This window comes from Hyalella azteca, unplaced genomic scaffold, assembly GCF_000764305.2.
Source record: "Hyalella azteca isolate HAZT.00-mixed unplaced genomic scaffold, Hazt_2.0.2 contig5880, whole genome shotgun sequence".
Taxonomy (NCBI): Eukaryota; Metazoa; Arthropoda; class Malacostraca; order Amphipoda; family Hyalellidae; genus Hyalella; species Hyalella azteca.
This window is the reverse complement of record NW_025936059.1, coordinates 298,831-310,386: the sequence shown is the minus strand read 5'-3', so window position 1 is coordinate 310,386 and position 11,556 is coordinate 298,831. Positions and strand designations below refer to the sequence as shown.

At 43.5% G+C, this 11,556-nt stretch overlaps 1 protein-coding gene across 1 annotated transcript in view; it reads right to left on the bottom strand.

The window, feature by feature from the left end:
- The window catches only part of LOC108665910, an 11,680-nt gene extending 4,617 nt beyond the window's left edge, over positions 1-7,063 (bottom strand). Inside the window, exons 1-7 of the mRNA XM_018152711.2 lie at positions 6,905-7,063; positions 5,004-5,244; positions 4,534-4,637; positions 2,534-2,579; positions 2,004-2,149; positions 1,294-1,476; positions 435-541 (exon numbers count right to left, since the gene is read on the bottom strand). Coding sequence (XP_018008200.2) covers positions 435-541; positions 1,294-1,476; positions 2,004-2,149; positions 2,534-2,579; positions 4,534-4,637; positions 5,004-5,120 — 703 coding nt within the window. The 5' untranslated portion in view covers positions 5,121-5,244; positions 6,905-7,063. The remainder of the gene's footprint in view (positions 1-434; positions 542-1,293; positions 1,477-2,003; positions 2,150-2,533; positions 2,580-4,533; positions 4,638-5,003; positions 5,245-6,904) is intronic.
- Positions 7,064-11,556: the final 4,493 nt, after the last annotated feature.

Here is an 11,556-nt window from a genome sequence, read left to right as displayed (position 1 = left end):
AGTGGACCCCTCTCACCATATGAGTGGACCCCTCTCACCATATGAGTGGACCCCTCTCACCATATGAGTGGACCCCTCTCACCATATGAGTGGACCCCTCTCACCATATGAGTGGACCCCTCTCACCATATGAGAGGTCCCCTCTCACCATATGAGTGGACCCCTCTCACCATATGAGTGGACCCCTCTCACCATAGGAGTGGTCCCCTCTCACCATATGAGCGGACCCCTCTCACCATATGAGAGGACCCCTCTCACCATATGAGTGGTCCCCTCTCACCATAGGAGTGGTCCCCTCTCACCATAGGAGTGGAACCCTCTCACCGTATGAGTGGTCCCCTCTCACGATATGAGTGGTTCCCTCTCACCATATGAGTGGACCTCTCTCACCACATAAGTGGACCCCTCTCACCATATGAGTGGACCCCTCTCACCGTATGAGTGGTCTCGCATGCTCTCCAGCTCGACGCTGTACGTCGTCCCCGCGACCATGGCTGTTCCCTTCAACGCGCCCATTTGCTCGTAGTGCGTCTGGTGCGCGCTGGGGTGAACAGCAAAGAACGCTCGTATAACATGATGAACTCAGACAATAGATAATACGAGTACTAGAACATAGCATAGCATAGCATAGTGATGTCGGCGCTAAAGAGTAGGCCTGATGTGGCCTGTCGCGGATTCATGAACTTTTCGTGCCCAGAATTACCTGAGTTTTAGTACGTATTAAACAACAAACTGCCAGCTTTCAAAGATTACGCAGGCTGAAAGAGTGCTCGAAAACTTCATATTTCACATCACAGCTCTGATACACACATAGAGTATAAAAGAAACACTTGCCCTTGTTTACATGTGAAATACTGTTTACATGTTGAAATGGAATACCCACATCTGGGAGTAAATAGGCAAAATATTGACTTTTTATCCAGCACCAAACTGATGCGGGCGGTTGTTTCCATCCGCATCCCTTGTTTGCCGGCATAAAGACCATGCTTAAAACTCCCTCAAAACTTGACCGAACCTCCTTTCTCTCCTGGAAAATTGCTAGTACTTGACACACATTCACTCCCTTGTTCTAGCGAAGTACTATCTCTATCATTTAACCCCTTCGCTCTCTGAGATTGCTGAAGTTACTCCCTCAATCATTCCCCCGTTGCCTCGCTCCCTGGGTTGTTGAAGTACTCCCTCGATCATTCCTACGCTCCCTCAATCATTCCTCCGCTGCCTCACTCTCTGAGGTTGTTGAAGTACTCCCTCGATCATTCCTCCGCTCCCCCAATCATTCCTCCATTGCCTCACTCTCTGAGGTTGTTGAAGTATTCCCGCGACCACTTCTCCTTGGCCATAGCTCTGGCCATCGCACCCACGTCGAGGTCGGAGTCGAAATCGAAGTGGTCGAAGTTGGCGGACCACTCCACCTCTATACGCACGTCCACAATTTCTCCTGTTGCTTGATCTTCGTCGTCTTCATCTTTGTATACGCTGAAGAATGAGAGGGACTGTAAATTGGGAGTTTATAATTAAAACTAATGATAAAATTTCGAAAAAGCAAGCATGAGATCAATGCGGACAAAATTGCAAGAAGAGATCGGACAGACTAGGATGCAAGATGTAAAAGATCCCGGTAGACAGGAGGACGAAGGCTACACATAACCGGATTGATTTATGCTAAAAAAGGCCTTGCGGCAAATGAAATGGCTCAAATGGCTTTCGCTGAAATTTAAACTGTAATTTTATACTAAAGCAGCGGCTCATTAACAATGTTGGTATCGCCCTGCACGGTTTCCATGGCTTAGAAGCCGTCAAGCCGTCCACCATGAGAAATTTTTCGAGAGCCGGATGCTCATGAATCAACTTCCCGAGGATGCAGAGATGAGGAACGCGGTACTCTCACCTCCCTGACCATCGAGGTTCGCATGATTCATTGCTCCTGCTCAACTGTGCAATCAAACGCATACTCTTCGCCCTTTCCTACGCTCCATAGTTACCTCCATAGTCTCATTCCTCACCGCATGGGGCCCTCATAACTTATTGCCCACGTCCCCATGGGGACAAGGGGATGGATGCTGAGGCCCTCGGCCTGCCAGCGGTCTCGGTCCCCAAAGAGAAGCGTGTCCGGCATGCGGGGAAGCTGCAGAAGCCCCACTGAAGGGTGCTGTGGAGGTATGGTGTATTTTGGATCCAGATTTGGATTACAAATTATTGGACATTGAACGGTTCAAATGGTCTCGAACGCTTCAGTAGTAACTAAGAATTTGTGATAGGCGGTTAGACAATACTAGCCTTGAAGTACATCATTGCGTTAGTATCATAGCAGTATTGTAACAGGCTGCGGGGCAAGACTCACCTTGAAGTACAGCATTGCGTTAGTATCATAGCAGTATTGTAACAGGCTGCGGGGCAAGACTCACCTTGAAGTACAGCATTGCGTTAGTATCATAGCAGTATTGTAACAGGCTGCGGGGCAAGACTCACCTTGAAGTACAGCATTGCGTTAGTATCATAGCAGTATTGTAACAGGCTGCGGGGCAAGACTCACCTTGAAGTACAGCATTGCGTTAGTATCATAGCAGTATTGTAACAGGCTGCGGGGCAAGANGTGACCACGAAGTAGTTAATAGAACATATCTGCTGGTGACCACGTAGTTATAGTCTGCAGAGGATCCCTGTTTGTCCTCACATGCTCGTTCTGAAACTAAAGTAACGGCGCTCGAGGAGGTTCTGACAAAGTGATTATTTGTTATAAAATACTTGGCATGCGATCGAAGCAGGGTGACGGGCCGCGAGGAAACTTAAAAGTTTTGAAAACTGTGACCTCGCCAATATAATTACTCTTGGCCTTCAGTGTGCACTGACGGGAAACGGGTGTGCTTAACAACGTTCAATTATAATATTGTGTTGAAAAGTTTCCTAGATGATGCACTGTATGACTGAACTGAGATTTTTAGGTTAAAGTTTGCTACTAAATCTCGGTGTATATTGGAAAGTTTTATGTTTGTGGGTGAACGCAGGAGGCCATGCGCAATTGTGCAGAGACTGTGAGTTCAAAACACGCGTGGGCTCGGTACAATCCAAGTGTGGAAAACTGAGTTAGTCTGAGTGCCTGATTCAGACCGATATTGCTCTATTTTAACGATTACAGTGATTATTTAAGCGATTGGTTATTAATTAGCTGCCCATATATTTCATTTATCTCATGTAAGACATGCCTGACATGTTCCTCTTAGTGAAGCTTGTGTTTGCCTAATCAGGTCATTCACGAGGTTGTGTCAATAAAGTAAATAATGTATAGTAGCTTACTTTTCAATTTGCATTTGTCAGACAGATGCAGTCTGAATAGTTGAAATGATTCAATTCGAATCGATGGAATTCAAACAGTGGATGTGCTGTCGTACTGAGGTCAGGATTTCCATAGATCAGCAGAGGCCATACTTTCAAAATTCGCTAAGTGAACGTAAGTACTTAACGCTCTATTTTCTTGTCTCTGATTGGTGGATTTTGCTTGAAAGGCCGCCAATGATTGGCTGATGAACTTACGATCTCTTAACTTTTTTTGAAAGTATAGGCCCTGATTTACTCCCAGTGACTGACGTTTTTTTTTCTTTCACGTTTAAATTATTCCGCGACAATATGAGAAGCTAAATATATTGGAGGAATACAGGTCTATGGTAGACACGACGAGACTACCTCAAACGTTTGCTACCAAGTAGCAACCTCCAGCAACAGAGATCAATAATTTATAAATATTTATTTAGCAGACGCGGAAGTCAGTGCGCAATGCAACGTCATTGGCGGATCAATGGCCGAGGCTGGTTCTCCAGGACCGCCACACGTGACCGCGTCCTGCTACATGTGTTGAGTATGGCAGCTCAGGCGAGTGTGAGGTGATCAAAAATCAAAGATCACGATCAATTTCAAGTTCTAGTAATGTGTTGGAAAAGACATATAGGCGCAACCGATGTTAAAAAACAAGTTAGGAAACCGCTTAGCAATGAAGTTGCAATCGAATGTGAGTAAATAAAATAAACGAATTTCTGCGATCGAAACCGAAGGCAGCTGCGCCTGACAAAGGGCTAAAAAACTAAAATGATCAAATACGAACTGGTAGCTCAATCCAGCAACAAATCTATTTACAGACAAAAATATTTTATAGAAAAAAGAAACTCGAATTTCAGTACATGCCATATTTTCAAGAAACTTATTTAGCGTGACGGTAGCTGACCTTGTCACAACGCGGTGCCCTATAATGGGCACGGGGCCTTGATTACAGAGGGACTAAGGTCCTGTCATAGGTACCCCAGGGCCCCTAAGGCAAGGGCCTCTAAACTTTTCTCACCGAGGGCCAAGAGCAAGCTTTCTGAAACTTTCGCGGGCCGGTCCCGCCCATCTACTGTTTTTAGTTCATCAGTAACCAGAAATAAACGCCACGCTCGATTTTTTGCACATATTGATCTACGAGATATCCTCGGCGCGCCGAATGGAACCTAGCCGTAGTTTGGAGACCTCTGCCCTAAGGGACCGAGGTCTCATCTTAGAGACCTATCACCCACCTTGGGGTGCGTACTAAGTGGTTGAGGTTTTTCCATTTGTGCGAAGCTGGGCCGCCCCCTCGCTCCCTCAGCCGTAATGCTCGTCACTCCTCCCTAGAGGGAACATCGTCCATGATTTATTAATAAAATAGCTATGCCATTGATTACAGTTTAGCATGAAAGGCTAATAATTTGGTATAATGAATCAAAATATTAATTAAGGTTATGAGATAAAATCAATTGTTTTTCATTGATTGACTGTGTAATAATTCATACCTTTGTTCGTATTATTTATAACTAATTAATCAGCACCGTATTTAACACACACGCGCTGATTTATCGCATTTTCATGATTATTATTCTAAAATTTTTTGTTATATTCATAAAGTTTATCACACAATGCGTGACACCGCCATAAATTTATACAAGTCTCAATATCACTGAGCCACAATTCAATTCCAATTTGCAGTCAAAACTCACTCTAGCCCTGCGTAAGGTTACGATGGCGGTGAAGATGAGCTTCTTGAAGAGGTGGAACGTTCCTTTCTGCGCATACACCCCGAACAGCTTGGGGGGGCCGGCGTTAAGGTGCAGCATCACGTAGCCTAGCCCAACTACGATCACCGTACACAATAACAACAACATTACGGTGATCCGCTGTAGTCTAAAGTAGGCCTTGCAAGTCAACTAAGGAGGACTAACAGGGGAATGAGGCATGCACCTGCGGAGGGTACAAATTCAATAAATTTTCTGGTGCAAGATGTGTTTGAAGTAGCAAGTTGTGTTTCAAACACAATATCTCCTGCTTCAATTTGGTGATGTACAATGACAGTAAATTTATGTTATATGCTTTCCGCACCCGACTTGATTACAGAGGACCTTGGAGCCATATCGTCCAATCGACCAACTCCGGGAGAGCTGAGCCGTTCGCCTCCTTAACATCTGGCGTCGTCTGGGCAATTTGCATCTTAATTCGCCCAGTAACAAGAGCTACAGCGATAAATGAAGCGTCAAACTAAACTAAATGAAGAGTGACGATCATCTGAACTAGCGGAAGCGATGCTAAAAAGTGTTAAACGTTTTTATTTTTTCGTTTGTGCCCCCAACAACATCTACCAATTATGCCGCCTAGCAGAAAAAGCTGACGCGTCGTCAACCCCCCNCCCCCCCCCCCCCCCAATTATCCATCTAGCAAATCAACTATTATCGTCACGGTCCAATTTTAGCAACACAGAAGAGCAAGCTAGGCCATCTAATCACCGACATGTGGAACAGCCTCCCCGATTACGTCGTTGGCGCTCCAAGCATGAACGCGTTCAAGAGCAGACTAGATAAAGCTATGGAAAAATATATGTCCAGATTTGAAATGCCTAGCATCATATCGAACCTGGTAGAAGTCTAGTAGCTATTTCAAACTATCGTCAGTCCTAAAAAGATCCGGTCAAATGACACGATTTTAGATCTTCTGTGAACAATTAGGTCACGAAAAGTAAGAATCGGCGACACGCCACATCAGGCCTACTCTTCAGCGCCGACATCACTATGTTATGTTATCTCACAGAACCCAGGACTGTCGTACAAAATTTCAGAGTCTCAGCAAGAAAGATATTACTAGGAATTGAAGGGATGAATATTAGTTTCTGAAATTATGCTGAATTTATATATGTAAAAGATGATCTTCTATTGGCGAATATGTTCGGGTGAAATGATGATCAGGGTTTGCGTGGTGAATAATTTTTCTATGAATCTGATACATCAATTTTGGGCACTGCGAGCATTGAAGGACACCTGAGGAGCATTATTGACTGCGATGAGGTTCCTAATCTCGGCAAATTTTTCGGTACCAAGTTCAGCGACTCCTTTTAATTCAAAGCCCTTGATTAAATTTTTCAGAGGCTGTAATAGTACTGAATTATGTATACGCGTAGAAAACTCTTCAATGAGAGAAAATTAAAATTTTGTCAATCTTAATAATTCATTCATCCCCAATCACTCCATCGTCAGGTGGATTCAGATCACAAAGCAGAGTCGTTAGGAAAACATCTCATTTCCTCTATAGACCTGTCAAAGTTGCCAGTGAAGAGAGGAGATCACAATTTTCCACGCAAAACTCGGTCCATTGTTCATGTCAGACTTTGTATATAATTCATTTGTTGGCGCGGGAACCGACGGACAATCGCCTACGCGTGTGGGGCACCACAACTTTTCTGCATGTTACAAGAACTAAAGTTTCAAGCTCCTCTATACAGCTAACAAAATTGTACTCAAAGTTGAATCAAACGATGAAATTTAGCCGCTTTTAAAGAAACTTATCTCATATAAAAATAGAAAAACATTTAAGTTACAAAAACCCTAATGGTAAACTCGATGTCATTAGTTACCAGTAGTTGATCAGAGAACGACGTAGCACTTAATACCTCGAACAAGTGCTGCCCCGTCAGCTGACGGCTGACCTCCAGCCGTCTTATCAACGCATCGTCGTCGGCTTATCGCTCAACTCAGCCTTATCAGGATAGGCGAGATGAAGTTCATGTTAGAGATGCATGTTCGTGATTAATTGATATTGGCGACATATATTCGCTATATTAGATGATGGATTCATGATGGTGATGAATGTTGGTGTTTAATTTTAGTGATGAATTTTTAGAGATGCATATTAGTGGTCATGTCAGTGACACATGTGAGTAATGCATGTTAGTGACGCATGGTAATGACGATTTTTAGTGGTGCATATTAGTGACGAATTTTAGTGATGCATGATATCGTTGCATTTTAGTGGTGCTTCTTAGGGATGAATGTTAGTGTGGATTTTTAGAGGTGCATGTTAGTGATGCATATTAGCGACTCATTTAGTGATGAATGTTAGTGACGCATTTTAGTAATGTTATTTACAGGTGCATGTTAGTGGTCCATGAAAGTGACGCATTACAGTGGTCAATGTTATTGGTGTGGTGTAGGTTATTAACGTATTTTACTGATGGATGTTGCTGATGCGTGTTAGTGACACATGTTGTTGATACAAGTTAGTGGTGCAAGTTATTAATGCATGTAAGTGACGCATATTAGTGGCTTATATCGAAGGTGCATGTTAGTGACACATTTTTCTATGGCATGCTAGCGGCGCATATTAGTGGTGCAAGTTAGTAATGCATGTTAGCGACGCATGTTATTACTGCATTTTAGTGACGCATGTTATTTGTGCATTTTAAAGACGCATGTTAGTGGTGCACGTTCGTGACGCATGTTGGTGATGCATGTAGGTAAAACATCTTTGTACTGTATGCTAGCGACGCACGCATGTTAGTGACACATTTTAGTGGGTATGTTCCAGGTTCATGTTAGGGACGCATGTTGGTGGTGCATGTTAGTGACACATTTTAGTCATGGTTGAACTATTAGAGGTTTGACCAATGAGAAGCTCATTTTTGCGGATGTAGTTTGTTGTTCGCCTGTAACTAATCAATGATCTCTGTGACGTCACGGGCAATAACCATCACCGAAATGCGATCAAACTAGCCAACCAATTCGTCATGACAGGATTGTTAACATTTCGCGATCTCAGTGACGCAACAAGAAAACTGAACTTAAATTCGGAAATGCTCGTGGGTCAACCTTATATAGTTCAACCATGCATTTTAGTAGTGTATGTTAGTGACGCACGCATGTTAGTGGTGCATATGTTCGTGACGCAGGTTAGTGCATCGGGTCCTTGTTACTCAACCTACCCTAACCTTTGAGTTGGTCACATGATGAACTTGTTTATGCATTGAACCTAACCCCAGGTAAGTGTATCATACAATATCTGGCATTTATTATATGCGATATAATTGCTTGGTATGTTAATTACTTAATCACACCTACATGTACTTGTATACAAAATGCACTTTATCCTATGATGAGGTGTTGGTTCACCGTGAGCGATGCATGTTGGTGGTGATGCTTATCAGTGATGCTCATCAGTCCTTATGACCTTATGATGAGTTTAGGACGTCGTAGTCCACGGTCACGCTGATGCGCCGCCTTCGTCGTCCTCCGTCTCCGAGTCGTCGTCGGATGTAACGTTGGACGTGTTCCGTCTATTTGCCCTCCTTTGGGCTACCTGATGCAAGATGCTGTTGCTTGTCACTTGCTGAGGGTGGTTTCTCATTACTGGACAGTCTGGGATCTTTCTCAGTGATGCTCATTAGTGACGTTCGTGAGTAGCTCGTTTTCTCACTATCTCTCCTCATGTCCTTCCTTTCCCCACAACCCTCAGCGCCTCCTCACTGTGGGAGTTCCCAAGAGGCGGCGGTTTTTTGGCCATTCATCCATCCATCCCTGACCTCCCCACTCTACAGTGGCCCTCCTCCGTCCACAAGATCCTCCTCTCGTACGCACATGAGCCATGGCACTAGAAATCGTAATACGAAAGTTGTGCATGTTAGTATTGCAGCCAATCATGCCATCCTTCCATTAATATGTGACCGTAGTACCCACTCCTCAACATCCAACTCGTAAAAACATTCGATCAATTCTAGAGAGCCTGGCGCAGAGACGTATGATGGTATTTGAGTTCATTTATTTGGCTGGCATCAAGTAATTTAATCCCTGTGATTGAAACCTTGATATTGATTGATGCAGGAACAGCGATTCTTGAAGCTCTGCCGGGGAGCGCGTCTCCACGGCGGCAGCTCGAGTCTCGGCAGGACGGCAGTTCTATGAAGTGTCATGCAGTCATATGACATGTGTCATACAGTTAAATGAAGAGTGTCATGCAGTTAAATGAAGTGTGTCATGCAGTTAAATTAAGTGTGTCATGCAGTTAAATGAAGTGTGTCATGCAGTTAAATTAAGTGTGTCATGCAGTTAAATGAAGCGTGCTATGCAGTCATATGANAGCATAACAAAGACTAATCGTGCATATTCTATCATCTCCTAAAGTTGATAAATAGCAAACATGTAAATGCATAGAGCAGGCAGACAAAGAGGAACAAAAATGACACATATCTGAAAATCAAGCTCACACTGGTATTATTATGAATTCAATAGTTTCAAATCACAACAAATATTGAGTAATGCACACAAGATTCTACATGATAATGTCAATACAGTTCAGGACATTCTTCAACACCACTACCCGAACATTCAACTGGCAGCTATTTCATCAACTTTTTCTTTAATGTTCAGTTCAAGAGTGTCTAGCTTTGTTTTCAAAGATGGCCTCAGGGCGTTGAACTTTTTGATAATTTTTAAATCCCCCTTTCTCTACATTGCTTCTGCATGTTCATCTGCTGCTTGCTCAAGCGCCTTGATGCCCTCCTCCGTTCGCCTCTTCTTCTTCTTCAGTTCATCTAGCTCATCCAACAAAGACTTTCTCTTCTGGGTTTTCTGGGCCTTCGCATTCTGCTCTTTCTCTTCTGCCAAATAAGTATTGTAGGCGGTTTTGGCACTACCAGCTGCAAGCAGCATCTTCTTGGTGATGGTCATCTTTGACAGAATGGCATGCCAAAAAGTGCTCTTTGACAGAATGGCATGCCAAAAAGTGTCCAGTCGATCAGAAGTTGAAAATGCTTGAAATTGAGCGTTCAGTTCACTGCAATGTTGTGATTCATCTCTAAAGTTGCATATCTCATTGCACAACACCATCCACATCTGTGTTAAGGAATCTCTAGGCATCAACAATCAAAGTGAGACAGTTCTTCAACTGTGTCTTGAGGGCTTCCTTACAGTTGTTCTTGATGAAGACTTTTGGCACCAGCCATCTCAGGTTCCTATCAAGGCCATACCTGATAGGGCTCTTGTCCAGTAGTTTTTGGACTACAGCCTGCATGAAGTCCAATGCTCATGTCTTGAAAGTGAGAACTTGCAGTGCACTTGCCTTCTTGTCTGCAAGCTGTCTTTTTAACGCGGTCCTGGTCATGTAAGGGTTACCTGCCAATGACCATCACTGCCCTGGATGTAATGGAACATCATGATTCCTGCCTTTTGGAACGTAGACTTCAACAATTCTGGGCAATCGTACAGGCAACCGAAAGTAACCAGACAGAATGAATCAATTGAATTAGACCAATCAGCCTTTAGGAGAAACAGCCGGCGGTGAGGGGTGTAGAACTAAAAATATTCAAAGCAGAATGATGTCAAGGGTCAGCTCTGGATAGCAGGTTTCATTCATGGCTGATTGGTGGATGTCCAGCATGAATCAATTGAATCAGACCAATCAGCCTTTAAGAGAAACAGCCGGCAGTGAGGGGTGTAGAGCTCAAAATATTCAAAACAGAATGATGTCAAGGGTCAGCTCTGGATAGCAGGTTTCATTCACGGCTGATTGGTGGATGTCCAGAGAGATCCAATGTGTTCGATCAGGGCTTATTGGTGCACAAAATTGGTGGTGCTTGGCTGCACTCCTCCATGTAAGTATAACTAACATCAACATTATCTGTCTCTTATACACATCTAGATGTGTATAAGAGACAGGTCCTATGTAGTGTGTCATGCAGTCCTATTAAGTGTGTCTGGCAGTCATATGAAGTGTGTCCTGCAGTCCCATGAAGTGTGACATGCAGTCCTATGTAGTGCGTCATGCAGTCCTATGTAGTGCGTCATGCAGTCCTATGAAGTGTGTCATGCAGTCCTATGTAGTGCGTCATGCAGTCCTATGTAGTGCGTCATGCAGTCCTACGAAGTGTGTCATGCAGTCCTATGAAGTGTGTCATGCAGTGCTATTAAGTGTGTCATACAGTTAAATTAAGTGTGACAAGGTTGATGCAAAGCTTCCTCGCACATTCACGTCCCAACAGTTAACATCTTTCGATTTTTCACCACTTCAATTCCTTACTTCTGTATTTTCAAGAGGACATTTACATTGAAATGCTGTGGGATAGCCGGTCAAATTAATGACAAACGTTGATCAAAATTATAATGCTCTTTCTAATGCCTCTGTGATTTAATCAGAATGAGTTGCCATAGAGTTTAATGCATCTCAAGTCATTTTAGCTTTGATATGAGTTATTGATTCAAAAGCGTCAATAGGAGAAATTAAAGCTTAAGTCACCAG